Source organism: Lithobates pipiens, unplaced genomic scaffold (genome assembly GCF_037356315.1).
Source record: "Lithobates pipiens isolate NorthernLeopardFrog02 unplaced genomic scaffold, aLitPip1_a1.2 Scaffold_16, whole genome shotgun sequence".
NCBI lineage: Eukaryota > Metazoa > Chordata > Amphibia > Anura > Ranidae > Lithobates > Lithobates pipiens.
Genome location: NW_027507748.1, coordinates 610833305 through 610856594, shown reverse-complemented (window position 1 = coordinate 610856594; position 23290 = coordinate 610833305). Strand labels below are relative to the sequence as shown.

The following is a 23290-nucleotide window of genomic DNA, read 5'->3' as shown; positions in this document are numbered from 1 at the left end:
ACCCTGCAGACATTAATACAACATACAAAGATCTGGCCACTACTAGAAGAGGCTTATGAAACATAATATGGTGGTTGCCCATTCAACCCAGTACTGACCCCACCTCCTGAGAACACCTTCAAGGAGCAGTTGAAAGTGGCTTCCTCAATATCACATTAGGCTACACACACTGGTTGGTCTGATGTGTACCAATGAAAAACTCTAAAGGACAAGTATTGCATCTGGTATACTATTTTATACAAAGAGCATATACTAGAGCAGGGGTATCCAAATGTTCTAAGCAAGGAGCCAGTTTACTGTCCTTTAGACTTCAGGAGGGCCGGATTGAGGCCAGTGGTAGTAGAAAATGCCTCAGACTTGGTGGTCAATGGGGGTAAAATTATTTCATAACGCCTGTGGGCAGATTGATTGATATAAGTGGAAAGCATAATCTCCATTGTTGGTGTCAGTGGGAGGAATAGTGTCCCATCGTTGGTATCAGTGGGAGAAATAATGCCCCATCGTTGGTATTAGTGGGAGGAACAGTGCCCCATCATTAGTATTAGTGGGAAGGACTGTGCCCCATCATTGGTATTAGTGGGAGGATTAGTGCCCCATCATTTTATTAGTTGGAGAATTAGTGCCCCAACATTGGTATTAGTAGGAGGAATAGTGCCCCATCATTGGTATTAGTGGGCCCAATAGTGCCCCATCATTGGTATTATTTGGAGAATTAGTGCCCCATCATTGGTATTAGTGGGAGAAATAGTGCCCCATCATTGGTATTAGTGGGACAAATAGTGCCCCATCATTGTTATTAGTGGGAGGAATAGTGCCCCATAATTGGTATTAGTGGGATGAATAGTGCCCTATGATTGGTAGTAGTTGGAGGATTAGTGCCCCATTATTGGTATTAGTGCCAGTAATAGTTCCCCATTACTGGTGTCAGTGGGAAAAATAGTGCCCCATTGTTGGTTACAGTGGGAGGAATAGTGCTTTGTATCAGTGGGAGGAATAGTGCCCTGAGGACTGGATAAAGGTAAGCAAAGTGTCATATCCAGCCTGCAGGCCGCAGTTTGGAGACCACTGGACTAGAGCACATAAAACATCTGCAGTGAAAGTGTTAACCCTTAAATATTTTATGTAGTAGTGTACATCCAATGTACACTACTATAGCAGCCAATCATTTTGCTCAAATATAATTACTGACTGGTTACATTTCAGTAATTGTACTTTGCTACTGAATAAGCCATAAAAATGCTTATTGTAGTAACTTCTTAATTATATTTTATATTTTGTTAATTTGTTCTTAGGGTTTACCAGCCACAGCGGCTCTACAGTCCCTTGATGACCTGGTAAAGATCACGGGAAGGATTGAGTGCGAGGGGCCAAATCGCCATCTGTATGACTTTACTGGAAACCTACGACTTGAAAGCAGCAGGTCAGTTGAGGATTTTGTTAGTACAAATTATAGAGCTGACTAGCAGAGTTGTCACTTTCTTCAGAGTGAGCGCAATCAGAAACAGCATCACAGCAGTTTGTTATAAGGCGATCAATATTGTTGTTTTTATTGCTAGGAATGCATTGTGATCACCACCAATGTTTTTTCTTGTTTTAGCCCAGTTGCTGTTGGACCTGAACAGATCTTGTTACGAGGGGCCCAGATCAGGAACACTCAGTGGGTTGTGGGGATTGTTGTGTACACAGGACATGACAGCAAGCTCATGCAGGTAACGCCACTGATAAAAATATAAACAAATATGTATAAAATGCCCATAAGTATCAGATTATTGGCTGCAAGTGCACGCTGTGGTTCCCTAGACTGTCCGCTATGTCATTACAAATTATATCTCTTCTATTATATGTTTTTTTCTCATGATTTTTTTCAGGGTCCGTGTATGCATTGCCATTCTGGCATGTTGTATTAACCACTTGACCTCTGGAAGATTTACCTCTCCCCCATGACCAGGCCATTTTTTGCTTTACTACACTGTGTTATTTTAACTGACAGTTACGCGGTCATGCAACATTGTACCCAAATACAATGTATGTCCTTTATTTGCTACAAATAGAGCTTTCTTTTGGTGGTATTTGTTTACCACTGCGTTTTTTTTATTGTTTGCGCTATAAACAAAAAAAAAGACTGACAATTTTGAAAATAAAAACAATATTTTTTTACTTTCTGCTATAAAACATATCCAATCAAAACATTTTGAAAATCAAATTTCTTCATAAATTTAGGCCAATATGTATTCTGCTGCATGTTTTTGGTAAAAAAAAAGAAAAACAATTATGCTGTGTACACACGAGCGGAATATGCCACAGAAAAAGTCAGACGTCACCACTTCTTGTCGGTTGGACTTTGGTGTGACTGTGTGTATGCAAGACAGCTTCAGTGGAATTCCGTCGGAGAAACCTTCAGAGTTTATTCCGATGGAAAAACGCTCGTGTGTACACGGCATTAGTGTATGCTGGTTTATGTGAATGTTATAGCTTCTACAAACGATGTTACATATTTATGATTTTTTTTTTACATAACAGTAATGGCAGCAATCGGCAACTTATAGCTGGACTGTGATATTGAGGAGGAAAATCTGACACTAACTGACACTTTGTGGGAACCAGTGACACTAATACAGTGGTCAGTGCTAAAAATATGCACTGTTACTGTACTACTGATACTGGCTGAGAATGGGTTAAACATCTAGGGCGATCAGAGGGTTAAGTGTGTGCCCAGCCAGTGTTTTTGTGTACTGTATGAGGTGCTTTTACTAGAGGAAGAGATGTATTTTATCCCCTACTTTGTAGGAACACAAAATCCACCCCCCCGTCAGAACAGAGATCTGCCTTGTTTACAGATCTCAGTTCTGTATGCTTTACCGACGATCGGTGGGTGCTGTAAGACATCCAGTGCCTGGCACTTGCAGATCGACTTCTGCTGTGATTATTCACAGCAGAATTGGACGCCATCGGCGGACCAGGTGGAAGTGCAGAATCACATGTACAGTATAAACAGTGTATATAAAAAGTCTATACACCCCTGTTAAAATGTCAGGTTTCTGTAATGTAAAAAAAATAGACAAAAATCATTTCCAAACTTTTTCCACCTTTAATGTGACCTATAAACAACTCAGTTGAACAACAAACAGAAATCTTTTAAGGGGAAGTAAAACTAAAACTATCAAATAATATGGTTGCATAAGTGTGCACACCCTTAAACTAATACTTTGTTGAAGCACCATTTGATATTATTACAGCATTCAGTCTTTTTGGGTATGAATCAACATGGCACATCTTGACTTAGCAATATTTGCCCACTCTTCTTTGCAAAAACACTCCAAATCTGTCAGATTGCGAGGGCATCTCCTGGGCACAGCCCTCTTCAGATCACCCCACAGATTTTCAATCGGATTCAGGTCTGGGCTCTGGCTGGGCCATTCCAAAACTTTAATCTTCCGTTAAAGACATTCCTTTGTTGATTTGGATGTATGCTTTGGGTCGTTGTCATGCTGAAAGATGAAGTTCCTCTTCATGTTCAGCTTTCTAGCAGAAGCCTGAAGGTTTTGTGCCAATATTGACTAGTATTTGGAACTGTTCATAATTCTCTCTACCTTGGATAAGGCCCCTGTTCCAGCTGAAAAAACAGCCCCAAAGCATGATGCTGCCACCACCATGCTTCACAGTGGGTATGGTGTTCTTTTGGTGATGCACAGTATTGTTTTTACACAAAACACATCTTTTGGAATTATGGCCAAAAAGTTCGACCTTGGTTCATCAGACCATAACACCTTTTCCTACATGCTTTTGGGAGAGTTTTTGCTGATGAAGCTGATGAAGGAGGTGTGGCCTTGCCTCCGAAAGGTGATCTGTTTGGTCAGCACAGTGGTAGGCAGTAACAAGGTTTGATAGCCCTGGAACATCTCCACACTGGCATCTTCCTGAGTCTCCTTGAGGCTTCAGCTCCCGCTGACACATGATGTTCGCTGCTGTCATCCAAGGCTTCCTCTGCTTCTTCCATTGCTTCATCTGACAGGCCTTTCCCTATTCAACACCATGTGAGTGTTTTAAACCTTTTGCTACTTGTTATTAAAACAATACGATATATAGTCATATAATCAGATCAATATAATTTCAACCTCACCTATGTAACTATGTAACCATGATATTGCACTAGAAGTGACTTGGCGCTTCTCTCTCTTTTTTCCCTGCCCTTTTGTTTCTGCAGTCACCGGGTCTCCAGCTTCTGCTTGAAGCAGCCTCACCACCAGTAGCAGTTAAACACCAGAGACTTTTTTACTTGATCCTCAAAGACTCTTATGTCGTGTACACACGGCCGGACGGAATCTTTTCATCGGATATTCCGATCGTGTATATGCCTCATCTGACTTTTTTTAACAAAATTCTGACAGACCTAGAAATAGAACATGTTTTAAATCTTTCCGAAGGAATCAATTCCTATCGGGAAAACCGTTCTTCTGTATGCTGTTCCGATGGACAAAAAACGACGCACGGGCAGCTATTGGCTACTGGCTATTGAACTTCCTTTTCCTAGTCCCGCCGTACCTGTTGTATGTCACCGCATTCTGGTGTGATCATGTGTAGGCAAGACGATTTCAGCAGAACTCCGTCGGAAAATAAAAACAGAGTTTATTCTGACGGAAAAACCTGTCGTGTGTACGCGGCATTACTAGGATTGTTTTCTATTTACCACTTGGACTGATTTTTCATAACTAATCAGTAATATTTATGTGCTATATACACTACTTTGAAGTCTTTAGGTTTTATCGCTGAGCTTTACAGTGGCAGGTGTGTACTGACTCCTATTTAACATGAGTTTAAAGGTGATTGCGCAATTCCGAACACCGCTGCACGCCCAGTTATGAGAGGGTGTGCACACTTATGCAACCACATTATTATTTATTTTTTATTTTTACCCCCCAAGATTTTAGTTTGTTTTTCAATTGAGTTGTACAGTTTATAGGTCACATTAAAGGTGGAAAAAGTTCAGAAATGATTTAGCTTTGTCTAATTTTTTTGCATCACTGTAACCTGACATTTTAACAGAGCTGTGTAGACTTTTTATATCAACTGTACGTGATCCTGCAAGGGGGAGCTGCCCTGTAGCAGTAAATCTGCTACGGGGTGGATGGCAAGTAGTTAGTTTCTCCCGTGAACTTTTTTTGTGTTTAAGCACCATAGTCAAATGAATGGGCTGCCAAATAACCTGAACAGATAAAAAAATTAATGTGCAGCATTTTTTCAGTGCAGCGCACTACTATGCAGTGCATGTATGACGGAGGAGCTTTGAGTTGTCATTGAAAAAAATGCACTACCATATGTAACACATGTTAATTTGCATTTTACTAAGGTGTGCATTCGTTCATGTGTTGCCACACTGTAAATGGGCTTCTTAAGGTAAATCTTATTATTTATTTTTTTTATATCAGAATTCAACCAAAGCACCTCTGAAGAGATCCAACGTAGAGAAAGTAACCAATATACAGATCTTGGTTTTGTTCTGCATCCTCCTGGTCATGGCGCTGGTCAGCTCTGTCGGGGCCTTGTTATGGAACAGGAAGTATGGAGAAACCAATTGGTATCTGGGGAGCAGTGGTGAGTCCATGTTAGTGTATCATGTGCTGCTTTTGTTCCCAAATCATTGAAAAGGTGGTTTCAGCTCCATCCTGTGTATGGCACAGGCAAGTGTTGCATTTTTTTTGGTGCTCATTAAATGATAGCCCCTAAACCTGGTACAGTCAGAGCAAGAGATATATAAATCTTGCACACTATCTCTACTGCTCAGGCAGTGGGCATACAAAGCCTATTGTGTATGCATAAATGAAACAGGCAGCATTGTTTGTTCCACCTTTGTTAGCATTCTATGTTATTGTCTAAATTGAATCATTGTGACACTATCGCTTGAAACAACCTGGAAGCCTACTAGCATGTGTTAATTGTGATAGTTCACACGGTGTATCTGTTTTTTCTTAACAACTTGTTATTGATTTTGAATACTACAAGCCAAGTATCAAAGCTTCAGATTATCACAAAACTCATTCTACAAACCTTCAGTCACATAAAACAAGAACAGCAGAATGTAGTGTTGATAATGAAATCATAGTACTAATGTTGGCCATACATTTAACAATACGATTGTTGAATATAACCATCTTCATGATGAGCAAATTATATCTTTCAGAAATCACTAGAGTTAGGTAGTGTATTAATGATTGTTTTTACCCAAGATACACACATGGGATCACTGATAAGGCAGTACAGGTTTCCTTGCTGTACCGGGCACCGAGCCCCACCAGTACAAAAGGGGGGACTGGGCACCTGCAGAGCAGAAGGAACAACTGTACTGCCCTATTATCCTCTTGTGTCTCCCCCATGCAGTGCTGCTTGCTTTTACTCCCCCCCCTGGACGTGCTACAGGTGGATAGGTTCTTGTATCAGCCCACCCCCTGCTGTCTAGGCCCTCCTGTGTGACCCTTTGCCCCGCAGCACTTCCAGCTTCCCTCCTCTTCTCTCACACCGCTTGCTGCTGAGGATGAACAGATGGATTGTTTCAGGATGGAGAACAGGGGAATGGGCAGGTAAATATTTCATATTTACCAGCCCTTTCCTTTCCTGAATGATCACAGCAGTCAGTGCTTACTATGCTTCAGTTTGTGAATGAACAGGAAGCCTCAGAGTGCTTCCTATTCATCCATATATGCAGCTGAAGCTGCCGAGAAAAGGGACTGATGAATCTATGTTCTCTGTCCCTTTCTCAGTCTCAAATGTGAAATACAACATCATCAAGTACATGGGAGATGAGCAATGACAACCTATCAAATGACAGCATATCAAATGTGACAAGCTAACTTGTTCTGTCAGAAATAGTGTTTCAATGTACAGGTACATAGAGCGTGGCAAAAACTTATCACCCATTTCTACAAGTACATTACCCTTTTAGTTTTGAGCCGCTATTCCCATGTCTTTTAAGTGTCTATTCCCTCAGGTTTTAGCCTGTTGCAATGTGTGACTCCGTGCTTCCCGTCTCAGGTTTTCAATTCACTCTACCAGAGTGTATCTCTATCAGGAAATTACAGAAGAATAGGGTCCCGGTCTAACTCCAGGGATGGCGGCGGGTTCTCCATTATTGTATGAAAAAGTGCCGTCACCATTGCCGCCAGGTCCTCTGTGCCCGTGGCCTCCGGAATACCCGGCAGCTGCAGGTTGTTGCTGCGGTTTCGGTCCTCCAGGTCCTCCAGGTGGAGCTGTATATCCACTGCAGTGGCTGCCTGTGAGGACTGAGAGCACTCCAGGGCCATCACTCTGGTCTCCAGGGAGGACATGGATGCTTCCCCAGAGTCCATACGATCGGAGAGGGAGTATATCTCTACCCTCACCTCTTGTATGTCTCTTTTGTGGGCTTCCTCAATGCGTGTGATCAGGGCTTCTATATCAGCATTTGTCGGAAGGGCCTGCAGCATACACCTGAGGTCATCCTTCAGCCGGTGTGGATGTTGCGAGGGTCCCGCCATGTCAGCTCGGAAGGCAGCTTGGGTCCCTCGTTGAAAATTGGCCTGGGCAGGAAGGGGGTGAAAATGCCCTGCATTGAAGTGGTTAATTAAATACTTTCAATCTAATTGCTGACCCTCCCACAACACAAGATAGCCAAAGATTCCTCCCATATTAAAAAGAGGGGGATGGGTTTCTACTTTTGTATAGAGCAATTCTCTTGAATGGAGCAATTGTTATATGCACATGCTCTTAGAATCAGCATTATAAAATAGGCAACTTAGGCTTACCCATATGGAGTCCCAGCACTGCATAATGTACTATGAGGGATCGCTGTGCAGCATCTATCCTAAGTTCATTTGTCTATTGTGGCATAGACCACCTTACAGGGATCACACCTGGCATTAGATCAAAGCCTGGAACACATGCCGATGTACGGAGGCAGTTTCCGGCTATGTCAATTCCTGTTTATCTCTCAGCGGCATTTTGGAGTAGTGCAGCGCTAGAGGTCTAACCTACGTTGTGAGGTATCGCTGCAATCATTAGAGTAAGAGCAATAGCAAAAGCTTTAGACCTCCTCTGTAACTGTAAACTGTTAACCTGTAAAAAAGTTGAAAGCGTCGCCTTTGGAGATTTTTACGTACCGTAGTTTGATGCCATTCAACGAGCATGTGCAATTTTAAAGCATGACATGTTGGTTATCGATTTACTTGGCACAACATCATTTTTCACATTATACAAAAAATGAGGCTAACTTTAGTGTTTTTTTTTTAAAATTCATTAAAGTGTATTTCTTCCAAAAACAATGTGTTTGAGTCTAGGTTCACATCTATGTGGCTGCGCTTCATGCGTTTGTCAGGCAAGTTTTTCAGTGCATTTTACGTTTTTAAACCAGCATTTTTTTATGTGTTTTTGCATGTAGTTTTCATGCATTTTGCGTTTTAAATTTTTTTTCTATTTAAATGCACTGTAAAAAACATTGTCTATAGCTAGTTGCTAAGGAGGGGGCCGGGAAGCCATTTGCGGCATCCTTAGCAACTGATGAGTCATCAGCTATCAGCAGGGTTCCACGCTAAAAGCGAAATGTTAAAAAAAATTGCAGACAATAAAAAATGTATTAAAAATAACAGCGTGGAGTTCCCCCCCAGGTCCATACCAGACAGGTCTATTATGGATTTGGAGGGGACCCCCACGCCAAAAAAAAATAAAAAATGGTGTGAGGCCCCCTCCAAAATCCATACCAGACCCTTATTGGAGCATGCTGCCTGGCAGTCAGGAGAGGGGACGAGCAAGCGCCCGTCCCCCCTCCTGAACCATACCAGGCCGCATGACCTCAACGTGGGGGGGTGGGTGCCACCCAAAAGCACCTTGCTCCCATGTTAATGAGGACAAGGGCTTCTTCCCGACAACCCTAGCCAGTGGTTGTCAGGGCCTGCGGGCTGGGGGCTTATCGGAATCTGAAAGCCCCTCTTGAAGATGGGGGCCCCCAGATCCTGCCCCCCCTCCCCCATGTGAATGGGTATCGGGTACATTGTACCTCTACCCATTCACCAAAAAACCAGTGAAATGTGATAAAAGCACAAGAGACAGATTTTGACAATTCCTTTTTTAGTAGCTCTGTCTTCTCTAGCCATCTATTCCCGTTGTCTTCTCCTTCCTGCCGTCTCCTCCTTGAGCTGTCTCCTCCTTTCTGTCGTCTCTTCCTGCTGTCTTCTCCTTCCCACCACTTCTTCTTGCTATCTTCTTCTTGAGCTGTCTCTTCCCACCGACATCTTTTCCCAGCTATATACAGTGGTAAAATAAAAACCGCAAAACGCAAAACACACCAAAAATCGCATAAAAAATGCACCACTTGCGTTTCTGGTGCAACTCCATTGATGTCTATTAGCTGCAAATCACGGGAAAAAAGACCCCAACCCTTTCCAAAAATGCACTGCCCACAAAATACATAGATGTGAACTAGTACCATAGGAAACCATGTTAAATAGACTGTAGTGCCTTTCTACAAACTGCAAAACACACTAAAAAACGCATAGGTGTATACGTACCATGAAAGACAGCTGAGCAAATACAGTGTGACATAAAATATTGCAACATATATGTTGCAACATTATATGAATATGATAATCAGCAAACATCCTCTGCATGGTGAATGTACAGTAGTTTAAATGGCAATGGTTGATTCACCACTAGAGAAAAAATTTGGGAACTTTAAGGCCTGTTTCACGCCTATGCGTTTTATGGTGCTTTTTGCACTACAAATAACTTAACATGGTTTCCTATGGCACACATTCACATCTATGCTTTCTTCAGCTGCTGCATTTTTGGAAAGGGTCATGGACTTTTTAAAATGCAAAACTGTGCTTTTTTTTTTTTTCAATAGACTTCAATGGAAAGGCTGCAGAAAAGCATGTAGTGGGTTTTAGCCACGATTTGCGTGTTTTTTTAATCTGTCAAACAACAAATTGGGCAAAATTTTTTTTTTTAAATGCAAATTGTTGCAAAATCCTTGCAAAATCGCGTGTGCAAGAGCACTGCAAAAACAGATCGAAAGCAAACTGCATAGATGTGAACCGAGCCTACGTTATTCTCTGGTAGTGAAGCAATCACTGTCATTATATACTCACTTTCAAATTCACTGCTTTGACCCATTGGTCTTCTATCTGTGAGACAGGAAGGGAAATCTCCTCATAGACAAGAAATATACAGCAAAAAATAAACTTGACAGGTGTTTTAACCCTTCCCCACTCTGTCCAAAATAAAAAAATAAAAGATGTTGGTATGAATCACACTGGCAGTAAAAATGGGCAGTTCGGCTGTGTTATTACCACCCACCGAAAACCTAACAAGACAGCCAGAGTTGGGTGCTACACATGCCATGGTCGTGACGTTTGGCTTCATGGCTTCATTTACTTGGCTTGCTGAATTTGCTTGTCAAACTCACCCATTGTAGTCAATAGGACTGTGCTGCAAGTGCAAGCTAATTGTTGTTCAACAAAAACAGCCATTCAGTATACATAAAGAATAGCTTTTTCAGAGGGTAGTGGAAACTGCTGCCTATGTGAACCTAGCATGTGTTTTTTATTGCTGATACTAACTTTTTGGGCTCAGTGTATGAAGTTGTCCTTGATGTAAAGGGACAAGAGAAGGATTATATAATGAACTGGGGTTTAAGAGTATGTGTTTATTATTATAAAATAGAGCTGGGGGGTTCATGTGCTCCACTCCCAGCACAATTAGAACGACTATGACTACAAATAAGAGCCTGGTCATGGTAAGTAATCAGAGACGTAACTAGAACCTTCAGGGCCCCAGTGCAAGAATCCATTAAGGGTTGCCTGACCCCAGCTGGGGCCCTTCCTTCGGAGCCGGGCCCCCTCCAACTGATACGGGGCCCTTTACTCACCTTGGTGGGGCACTTTAATATGGTCCTGCAGCGAGACCCTGTCACATGTTTTGCAGCGGACTCCTTTCCTACTGTCTTGGGTCCCCCCCCACAGTGGTGGAAAACCAGGGCCCTGGTGCAAGTGCAGCTTTTGCAACCCTGGTAGTTTTGCCACTGGTGTCAGTAGTTTTTTTTATTTTTGTTATTTTATTTTTTATAATTACATTTTTTTATAATTCTTTACAGTTTTGTTAGGAGCCCTGTTAGGGGGCTTTAGTGAAATATCAGGGGTCTAAACAGACCTCTGCTGTTTCATCTTTGAGTCAGAGAAAGGAGATTGAGGACACTGCCTCCAATCTCCATCTCTGCAGCCTCAGCTTCACAGAATGAATGGAGAGGAATAAGGAGTGATCAGTACCGATAACTGTGTCCATTCAGAAAAGGAAGGGACCTATAAATTAGATATTTACCGACCCCTTTCCTGCTCTCCATCCCTTGCAGGAGCCGAGGGGGTCGGGAAACCGAAAGCGCGGGGGGGGGGGGGGCAGGGGCCTGGGGGCAGCAGGAGACAGGTATCCTGGATGGGAGAGGTGGCAGCGGCAGCATATAGAGGAACCAATGCCTTCCCTTTTCCTCCTGCAGCCGCTGAATGCCTGCGGGAGAAGAGAAGCAGCCTTTCAGCGTGTGCAGGAAGAAAACGGAGGTGATTGGTTCCTCTATTTGCTGCCCATGCCACCTCTCCTATCCAGGTGTACAGGGCGGCCATACTCCTGCGACCCCTATAGTTACTCCCCTGGTAAGCATACTCTGCCCTCTTGTGTGTACATTGAAAAGCATATTTCTTTGCACATTTCCACAATACTGCAATCATCTGTCGGTGTTTATGTGAGCTGTTTAATATTACTGTTATATTTCAGAACACAATGCTAATTATGTATTGCTCTTTCTACAGAGGCTATATCTAACAATTTTGGATACAATCTCCTGACATTCATTATTCTATACAATAACCTCATTCCCATTAGCCTGCTGGTTACCCTGGAAGTGGTGAAGTTCACTCAAGCGCTTTTCATCAACTGGGTGAGTGAGAGAAATGAGTTTCATGAGAGCCTGTGCCTGGAACAACATGATAAGAGGCGTCTAACGAATCAAAGTTCTTGTCTTTGACTGTAATGTGTGTCCAGCTCCAGACATCCTGAGAAAATCTCTATTAGCTGTGGGAAACTGTATACCACACACAATATGGATACCCCAAAATAAAACTTAAAGCAAGCCTTCCGATTTTTTACATTTTTAACACTGGGCATAAAAGCATAAAAGCATACCTTTGCTTCACCCTTCAAGTGAAGTCTGCAGGGAAACCTCCACTTCCATGAGTGTCACTGTCCTGGGTCCCCTGCAGCTCTCAATGGCTACTCCCTCTGGCCTCCATGAGATGGGGACATAGTAGTGGTCAGAAGGAGGAACCACTGAGAGGTGCAGGGGATCCAAGAGAGCAACACTCCTGGAAGTTTTGATTTCTCTGCAGATTTCAAAAGATTTTTCAAGTCTTTTAAATTTTCTCAAGTTACAGTCTTCATTTATAGGTACTGTATAGCTAAAGCTGGCCAGATCAAAATTCAGCCAGTTCAGTTGAGCACGAGAAAAACAACAAATGTACATTATTGTAATTTCTAGTGTTACAAGCCAAGTACATTTTGGAAAAAAAAAAATCTTTACCTGGTAGTCTACTTTTTTGGTAAACCAGAATAGCAAGACTCTCCTTACATGGGTATGCTTGAATTTCTCTCCTAACATATAACAAGAACTCACATTGTGACAGTTAAAATCAAGCTCAACACATAGTAAGGGTTTCCGATAGACAGTCTCTCAACAACAGGGAACCTCAGACCAGGATAGGAATACTGAATGGGTGGATACACCTGCAGGATCAAAATAACACACCAGGGGGCACCAAACTAAGTGCAGCATTAAAGCGGTTGTATACCCGCTGACATTTTTTTTTTATTACGCACCTGTAAGGGAAAAGGCATACTAGCTCATTATGAAATACCTTAGAACGAGGCCCCGACATCTCACCCAATCCACGCAGAGGGTGCTGACATGTTCCCTCGGCGTGTCTTCTGGGTATCGCGGCTCTGGCACTGTGAGTGGCTGGAGCCGCGATGTTGTCACCCCCGCGAGATTTCTTTCTGGCAAAGTCTGGCTTCTGCCGGGCTTTTAACCGAGAATCCCCTGTGTGCATGCACCACTGCAGTCAGCGGCTCATTGCGAGGGGAATATCTCCTAAACCATACAGGTTTAGGAGATATTTTTTTACCTACAGGTAAGCCTTATTATAGGGTTACCTGTAGGTAAAAATTCTAATTTTGACTATACAACCGCTTTAAAGTGTTACTAAACCTAAAAACATTTTTTACCTTAATGCGTTGTTTGCATTAAGGTAAAACATGTTTTCAGTCTTCCTGTACCCCCCTTCCCCTGTGTGAAAGGGAGAAGAGATCAGTGCTGTGCCCGGCTGCATCTATTCTCCCCTCTTTTCCTCTTTACACAGCATTCAAGTAGCAGCAGGAGCCATTGGCTCTTCCTGCTGTCAATGAAAGGCAGTGAGAAGGAAGTGGGGGGCCCCGCTGTGTAAGTCTATGGAGCATGGCTCCACAGACATACAGGTTAGGAGCGCGGGGACTATGTTTCTCCCCATAGCAAGCGGCTGGCTTTGGTAGTCCTAAGAAGAAGAGGAGGAGCCGAGATCGCCCCTGGGGACCAGGGAAGAGGAGGATCAAGGCCATTCTGTGCAATAGCACTGCACAGAGCAGCTAAGTATAACATGTTTGTTATTTTAATTTAAAAAAAAAAATGCCTTTAGTAACACTAGTAATAGTATTGTGAAATACGTGTAAATCAGTAACTCACATGGGAATTTTTGGCACTTTTTGTATGTAATCTGTGAGCTGTCGGCACCTGCATCTGGGATGGGGAGCCTCTCCTATAACTTGAAGCCTGGAAAGTCTGGACATCAGGCTGGATGAGAAATGTTGTTAAAAGGGGAAAAAAATGTGTGTTATGTGTATTTTCACTTGCTTTTTTGGGCATATTCACACATCTTTCAGGTGCTCTCATTGAAGTCTGTTGGGCCCAAAAATGCTTGAAGCTTGTAGCTCAAAATACATTTTTTCATCTACTTTTTCCAACTACAAGTTTTAAGCAACACCTTTAAAAACCATAGGATATTGCATGCTGAGCCTTTTGGATGCTCAGATGTGAATGGTGCCTCAGAGCCCAAGGGCTTGTTTACAGGCATACCCCACTTTTAAGTACACAATGAGGTTTATTTACTAAAGCTGGAAAGTGCAAAATCAGACTCACTTCTGCATAGAAACCAACGAGCTTCCAGGTTTTATTACCAAAGCTATATTGAACAAGCTGGGGTTAGAAGCTCATTGGTTTCTATGCAGAAGTGAGCCTGATTTTGCACTTTCCAGCTTTAGTAAATAAACCCCATTGTGTACTTAAAAGCGGGGTATGTCTGTATATGGACAAGTGCAATGTGTTTCAGGTGCATTTCACTTGTGTTTGTCATCAGTTTCAGATGCTTCTACAATCATCCATTGTGTTCATTGACTGTTGACTTCCTTCTGACCTGTATTTGATCTCCTTTGACTCCGTTAAATTGTTGGAAGAGAGAGGCAGTTCCAATGTGAACAAAAATCCTTTATATAACAAAAACATTATATAACAGATTTGAAATTGCCTTTTTTTTAATTTTTTTATTTTATTCCATAGTTTGACCTATTTATAAAAGCATGTTCAAAAATGAGTTTCACCTTTTTTCCACATTTATAAAGCTAAGCTGTTGAAAATGTTGGGGAAAATATTTGCGGGTGTAGTATGATTTTCACTATATTGTAATACAAGTCTTTCCCGTACACGTTCACCAGACTTGTTTCAATACACTTGTTTTTTCAAACATTTTCTTTTCAACCTTTGAAGTCAATTCAGTTTTCTTTTAGTTTACTAGTCTATATATCTCAGCTTGGGAAAAGAGGGGCAGGTTCAATCTAAAAGCTGCAATCCAAGAAGCTGCAAACAATATTTAGTCTGCTGGTTCTTTATGAACGGGCCCCTTTGATAATTGAGCACATTTGTAATGTATACTCAACTGTCTCTCTGATCTGTAAATGTCACAGTTATTCCAGCATTAGGCTTGTGCAATTCGTTTCGTAACGAATCGAAATTCGGCCGAATTTTGCATCTTTCGGACATTCGGATGCATCCGAATAAAAAAATAACAGATTACAACGAATACGAAAGAAATATAACGAATGAATTCGAATGAATTCAACATGATTCGAAATTATTTCAACCGCATTCGAAATTATTTCAACATGATTCGACATTATTTCAACTGCATTCGAAATGATTTCAACATGATTCAACAATTTGAAGTATCTAGCACCAAGTGACCCCGAGATACATGGCCCTAAAGTCGGGTCACAAAATATTTTCGAATGCGGTTGAAATAATGTTGAATCATGTTGAAATAATTTCGAATGCATTCGAAATTATTTCAACATGATTCGACATTATTTCAACTGCATTCGAAATTATTTCAACATGATTCAACATTATTTCAACCGCATTCGAAAATATTTTGTGACCCGAGTTTAGGGCCATGTATCTCGGGGTCACTTGGTGCTAGATACTTCCCCCAAAATCGGGTCGCAAAATGTCATTCTCTGCTCTATTAACTAATAACATTTTGCGACCCGATTTTGGGGCCACATATCTCGGGGTCACTTATAGCTAGAAACCCCAGTACTAGCACTACAACATATCCAAATTTGGAGTTTCTAGCACCAAGTGACCCCGAGATACATGGCCCTAAAGTCGGGTCACAAAATATTTTCGAATGTGGTTGAAATAATGTCGAATCATGTTAAAATCATTTCGAATCCGGTAGAAATATTTTCGAATTTCGTTGAAATATTTTCGCATGTGGCCGATTTTTCGAATTCGGTAGAAAACTAAACGAAATCCGAAAACGAATTTAAGGAAGTTAACGAATATAACTAAACGAAATTAATGAATTAACGAATTAAAACGAAACGAAACGAAACTAATTTTTTCCTTTTGCACATGTCTACCCAGCATGAAATATTGATGGAAGTCTATTCTGTATTACAGGACAGAGATATGTACTATGCAGAGACAGACACTCCCGCAATGGCTAGAACGTCCAATCTGAATGAAGAGCTGGGACAGGTGAGCTGTTCTTTATTCCCATCTTATATCAGGTATTTTTCATACTCAGGATTATTTAAAAAACAAACAAAAAAAAAAAAAAACTGTGTGGGGTATTTGTTGTGTAAAGGGCAGAAACTAATAGCAACCATTCCAATTTCACCCATCATCAGTTTAAATATTAAAAAATGTCTACTAACTGGTTATTATCAGCTACTATAACCTGTAAACGTGTTATCAAAATAAAGTGCATGTGCACATCATTTTATCATCCAATCAAGTGAAAAAACAAATCAAAATATATCGAAAAGGTCACCTGAATGATAAAATGATGTGCACATGCACTTTATTTTGGTAGCACAACACAATTACAGGTTATATTGGTTTATTCTACATTTGGATATAGTGAGTGCAGATTTCACTTTGTTTTGACACTTTGCGCACTCACCTTTGATTTATTATTATCAGCTATTGCCTTCTGTACATTGTTCTTTGTCTTATTGAATAAGTCTGATTTCATCATATTGCTGTAATTGAATTAAAATAAGATGTGTGCATTGGGTTTAAGGCCTCATGCACACTGGAACTTATAAAAAAAAAGCCAGTAACGTTAGTTGTAGAAAGCTGTAGTGTGAGTTTTTCAGCTTTGTGTAACTTTTTTTTAGCTGTAGCAGTTTTTAACTTTTTTTTTCTTTTTAGCAAAACTATACTCCTCTAAAAGTTTATGGCTCAAAAATACTGATAAATGCTACAGCTAAAAACTGCAAAAAAATGCTGAAAAACTCATTCTACAGCTACAGCTTTCTACAGCTACAGCTTTCTACAGCTAACGCTACTGGCTTTTTTTAATAACGTCCAGTGTGCATGAGGCCTTAAAAGACAAAAAAACAATGTTTTTGTCTTTTTAAAGCCAGTACCTTAAACATCCATATCCCCAGAGCCCTAAATAGGTAGGTGATCCACAGGAAGTCACAAAAAAACTTTTAAAAATGTCATCTGATGTGCTCCAACAGGGAGCAAATAATTTCCTGTGCCCTAAAGCAATTGGATACCCCCTACATTAACAATCTACAAAGTTATTTCTCTATAGTATTAATAGCCTGTTATACAGTATTTTGTCCATCAAAAGGAACAACAGATCCAGCCTGTTTTTAAGCAATCTAATGAGTTGGCTAACTGGTTTGGAGATCTTTTACAGAATTTTTTTAGCTCTTACTGTAAAGAAGCCTTTCTATATGCAATGGTCTCAAGGGCCCATTATGGCCGCTTGCTGTAATGCCCATGTTATTGCACAGTTTACTGCAAGATGCAGCAATACACGTTACATGCCTTTGTGCAATGCAGTGCCTTTCATTCTTTATCAAGCCTGTTAGCAAGGTGCACTGAAGTGCTATTTATTGTATCGCATAGCACCAATGCATGTAACGTGCAACACACAACCGCTGATGTAAACGAGCTGGAAAGTAAAGGTTTAGTTTACAGTGTTATTAAAAGTGGACTTTTAGGCAGTTGTATTCGAATTGACAGAAGGGCAGGATTTTTAATGCAGAAGAGACATGCTTTGTATCTTCTGCATTAAAGCTACTTACCTACCTGTCCGCCCTTCTACAATGAGCCGTGCAGGTGCAGCTCACCGTACAAATTCCGCTATGCCGAATCTGACTGAACTCCTGCGCATGCGCAGTAGTGATGTCATCCCACGCAGCCAGTGAGAGTGGCCTGGCGATCGAGACCTGGAAGCAAGCTTGGAAGCTCGAGGACGCTGCATCGCTGGAGCTAAGGTGAGTATTGTTCAGCTTTAAAGTGGTTGTAAACCTCAGACATGAAATCTGAGCAAAGCACATATTTATATAGTGTCCACTTGCTTCTCTCCAAAGCACAAAGTGTCATTTCTCACTGCTGTCTCGCTCCACTGTTATCAGCATGGGTCACTTGTGTACAATATATGCATAAAATGCTGCATAAATTGTTAGTGGTCTATAAATACCAATAATAAATAAATGAAATAAGTTTGTGATATGGACTTATTAGCAGACCCTGGAAATGTGGTGACAATGTGTACAGAGAAGCCGCATGAACTAAAATCAGCTGATTCCACCTTCCAAGCTCTGGCTTATAATAGTACTGCGAGGTTTCAGGGCTTTGGGTGCACAGGGAGTTTTGTGCATTTAAGGTGTGCGGGCACCTTTTATGCGACTAAATGAAACCCCCAGTGTTTTAGTGTTCTGTAGAGGTAGATTTTATAATAGCTACTGTATGTAATGTTGCAATAGCTGATGCATAGCAGAGGGAAGATTTCACTTAGTAGGCATTACAATTTCTTGAAAATATATTTTATACTACCTAACTACTATACCATTACAATGTGCATTGTTATATGTATCACTATCCTATACCAGCCTGACCCCTACATATAATACTGTAATCCTATTTAGAGCTTACAGTGTAATCATATTCACTGTCTTATCAGGTGGAAACAGGTATAAAGTTTTCATACAGAACCTCTAAGAAAATGATTGTCTCAAGCTGTAATAATATACTCTGAATAATCGTTCTCTTTAAAGTGCTAGCAGTATGGCATGTGACAGTGCTGCCATCCTCTGGTGCAATTGCTTTATTGCAGGAATTTTATAATGTGTTTTTTCCACACAGGCTTTGGTCTTGGTGGCTAGTGGTTTTAATTATAATCCGTTTTAAATCTCTGTTCATTAAATATTAAAATGAAATGTGCTAACGTTTTTTTTTTCCCTGACTACTTATCGGTTGCCATAATGAATGGTTGCATATAATAACAGATGTTCTTAAAGAAGCAGTTCCATTAAAGCCATTTTAATTAGACAAAACTGGCCTTGCACCGCAAGGGTTAAATGTTGGTTGAATGTAGGGGGAGATGATAAAGCTGTAACCCTTACTTTACCCAGCCAGCTCGTCTGCTCCCCCTTGCTATAATCTATGAGTTGTCCCTTATTGTCATCACGTACAATGCAGGGCTATTAACCCTGTATTGTATGTGGAGGAGGTAGTGCGACTCTGACTGAAGCACCTTAGAGAAGAGATTTTAGGGGACCAGTCACATCGCTGTAGGGAACTTTCTGGAACAAGGAATAAGGTAGGTGTTACACATGATTATTGCACCCCTAGATTGAACAAGCAGTTACCCCTGCAGTGTGTTTGTGTGTGGTTGGGGGGCACAGCAAGGGTAGATTTAATCAAATTCCTTGAATTGGGCTTTAGAACTGATACTTTAGTTTTTAGTAAGCCCATGTTACCGTTTCTTCTCTCTCAAAACACTATATTGGTGAGATCTCTATGCTTGATTTCCTGTGTCTGTGCTATATGTGCAATTGGGACTCGGTTTACCAAATTGTGTTGTGTGAAGGAAAGCCACACTATGTACACTTTTAGGGAGAAGTATCGTTAAAGCTTTTTTGGCCATACTTCTGTTGTGGGTCACAGAAGTACATTTACTTTTGTATTCCTTTTGACCCAGAGTCAGCTTATAACAGGCTATTTTCCTGCTACCAGCTGATGGGAAAGAAAATGTCCCAACAATATTGTCATTCTGTGCTGATTGACAGTTGGTTTTGCATGACAGTCACCGCTCTCAGCTTGGAGCTGAACAAGAACTGAACAGTCAGTGGTATGCAGGGACGTTGCTAGGTCTACAAAAGATCTTTTTAGCGAGAGCACATAACAGTGAAGTAAAGAAAGTCATACGCTTGGGGGCTATACACATGTATATAATATAAATGTGCATGTGTGTGTATATATATATATATATATATATATATATATATATATATATATATATACACATATACATCGTACAGGAGGCAATGCAGAGTCTGTGGGCATGGTACAGTAGATGCAGAGGCTGTGCGGACATGGTACAAGAGATGCAGAGGCTGCGGGCATGGTACAGGAGATGCAGAGGCTGCGGGGACATGGTACAGGAGATGCAGAGGCTGCATGTATGGTACAGGAGATGCAGAGGCTGCGGACATGGTACAGGAGATGCAGAGGCTGCTAACATGGTACAGGAGATGTCAGAGGCTGCGAGCATGGTACAGACCACCTCCCTCCACCTGTACAGACCACCCCCCTCCCTCAGTATAGACCCCCCCCTCAGTATAGACCACCCCCTCCATCAGAACAGACCCCCCTCAGTACAGATCACCCCCCTTCATCAGTACAGACAACCCGCCTCCATCAGTACAGACCCCCTCTAAGTCCAGACCACCCCCCTCCATCAGTACAAACCCCCCTCAGGACAACAGTGTGACACATCCTGAGCTCTAAAGGGTTCATGCTAGGACCTGTAGTCCTTCACTTTTGGGGGGTGGGCACACATCTCCCAAAAGCTAAGGACTGCAATTCCCAGCATGAACCCCTCTTCTTTGTATGGGTCTCTTTGCAGCGCTAGCTCCCTCATGACACAGGTGATGCATCCTCAGTGCTCAGTCAGCTTCACCTCATACCAGATAAGTGCTCTCAAGTCCTTGGTTCTATTTCCCTTCCATTTCAGCATGCCGCAAGTTGCGCCTGAGAAGATAGAGGAGGTGGGCAGCGGAGCTAAACCACTTGGCATGGAGCTCTGCTCTGAACGCTTGTGCCTCGGGCTCATGCTTTGTCACTCAGGTGACGTGACATCACTTGTTGCTAGACTCCAGTTGGTTCTAGCAACCAGTGTGCACTGGCAGAACAAAATAAAAGGGCCGAGATGTTGATTATTTTCATGGCGCCCACATCCACCACTGATGCCACTGCTGCACCCGATGAGAGACTCAGGGCTATGGGCCCCAGATTTGGGGCTATAGCCCCAATAGCTACTCCATAGCAATGGCACTGGCAGTATGTGATCACTCAATTCTTGGTGTAAAGAGTCAGCATGGGACAGCTGCAGCTTCACACGTATGCTGCAGCATGGAGGTGAGTATGGATGTTTGTTTGTTTTTAAAAAATGTTTACTCCCCCTTTAAATATGAAGTTATATAAATAGGAATGTCTGTTGTTTTCAAAAATCATGTATCCATGGCTGAGTGGTACAAGCATCTGTTCTGGATGTAAAGTCCTTTTCTCCTAATTCGCAATGCACATGGTATGTGTTTTTTTTTCCGAGGGTGTCACTATGCAAATAGTAACTAGCACATCTGTGGAAATCCTCCATAAAGCAAAGTTTTTTTGTTTTTTTAAAGCCTTGAAATATTAACAAATGAGTTACAGATTGTTATCCTTAATCATAGAGAATAACACATGTTAAAAAAAAACTGATATAGTAGTAGGGAATATTTGTGAGATCCCTCCTCTAAACTTTGTGATCAAAAACGTTGATTTTTCCGTGAAGTTATAGTGATTCCAACACAGAAGAACCCACAGAAAAATAAAAAGCAAGTGTAAACATTTCCTTTTACCATACTACAAAACTATTATATTGGAAAAAATATATAATATGTAGAAATAATAGTGCATTATATTCTCCTGCTATAGGTACATTGCAGCATATTGTAATATTATTTTTTCATTGTTTGTTTTGCAATGTATTTATTTTTTTATTTTTGAATCCAGTCTCCTTTACAGTATATCCAATGCCTTGTAATGTTCTTTATTGTATTTTCCAGCTCAGTAGCATAGACATGGGGAAATTCATTGTTTTCAACACAACCTTTTCACACTGTTGCAATGGAAAAAAAATGCATATGTGGTGTTTTAGTTTTGTTGATCTGCAGTTTGCCATTCACATCAAAAAGAGTCTATAAAATAAAACACCACAACACGTCTAAAACACGCCAATGCACTTCATTGAGTACACATAAACGTATGCGTTCTGGTGTGAGATGCTTTAGGGACTATTTGTATAGAAGATTGATAATGGTATCTGGTTGCCTCTCTAGGTGAAGTATTTGTTTTCGGACAAAACTGGAACCTTAACCTGCAATGTCATGCACTTCAAGAAATGCAGCATTGGCGGTATTACATACGGGTAAGTAATTCCACACTGTGCAAACCAGGCTTTTTTCCTGCATGTACAAGGAGGATATGAAAAAACTCTTTTTATTTAGTGCAGTATAGTTTGATATGTAATGCAAGGGTCATGCTGTTAACTTTTACCACTTGGGTGGGGCTGGCATCCAGTTCCAAGGAATACTATTCACATCTGTAATGATCAGATTGATTTGTGGACAGTTGACCATAAAATGCAGAATTTGCCAGATATCACTAAATAACTGGCCAACGACTTGTCCATCTTGTGACCCTCTTTTGATACCTAGAAAGACACATTCTGCAGCAATAGGATTCACTTTTTAAAGATAATTTGACACTTTGAAAAAATATGAGGGACAGTTTTTTTTTGTGATCACAGACAAGATCTGTCTTCGACCCTAGCTTGGCTATTAGAGCCAGGGCTCCTGTAGGCAGAACTTTGTGGCTGTACTCTATGGAGTGTAGGTCCCATACATACTTAGAAAGCATCTGCTAACAGTGACACTGTAATGTGAGATATACAGGTGATACTTGAAAAATTAGAATATTATGCAAAAGTTAATTTATTTCACTAATGCAGCTTAAAAGGTGAAACTAATATATGAGACTCATTACATGCAAAGCAAGATAGTTCAAGCCGTGATTTGTCATAATTGTGATGATTATGGCTTACAGCTCATGAAAAGCCCAAATCCACAATCTAAGAAAATTAGAACATTAAGTGCAATCAATAAAACAAGGATTGTACATAGAACAATATCGGACCTCTGAAAAGTATAAGCATGCATATGTACTCAGTATTTGGTTTGGGCACCTTTTGCAGCGATTACTGCCTCAATGCGGCGTGGCATGAAAGCTATTAGCCTGTGGCACTGCTGAGGTGTTATGGAAGACCAAGATGCTTCAATACCGGCCTTCAGCTCTTCTGCATTGTTCGGTCTCATGTCTCTCATCTTTCACTTGGCAATGCCCCATAGTTTCTCTATGGGGTTCAGGTCAGACGAGTTTGCAATAAATTAACTTTTGCACAATATTCTAATTTTTCGAGTATCACATGTATTACATGGTGACATTGGCTTCGCTTTGAATTTTCCATATGAATATAAGCAAACCATAAAGGCCAACTCGTGGTCAATTTCCTGATAGGACCTGAGGACATTAGTAGGTCTTCAATCTGGGATCATGGACAGTAGTAAA

General features: G+C 41.2%; 1 protein-coding gene across 1 annotated transcript in view; it reads left to right on the top strand.

The window, feature by feature from the left end:
- Nucleotides 1-23290, top strand: part of ATP8A2 (ATPase phospholipid transporting 8A2) — a 1022388-nt gene that overhangs the window by 240234 nt on the left and 758864 nt on the right. Inside the window, exons 9-14 of the mRNA XM_077484049.1 lie at nucleotides 1293-1420; nucleotides 1598-1709; nucleotides 5427-5592; nucleotides 11823-11950; nucleotides 16055-16132; nucleotides 22003-22091. Of these exons, the coding sequence (XP_077340175.1) occupies nucleotides 1293-1420; nucleotides 1598-1709; nucleotides 5427-5592; nucleotides 11823-11950; nucleotides 16055-16132; nucleotides 22003-22091 (701 nt within the window). The remainder of the gene's footprint in view (nucleotides 1-1292; nucleotides 1421-1597; nucleotides 1710-5426; nucleotides 5593-11822; nucleotides 11951-16054; nucleotides 16133-22002; nucleotides 22092-23290) is intronic.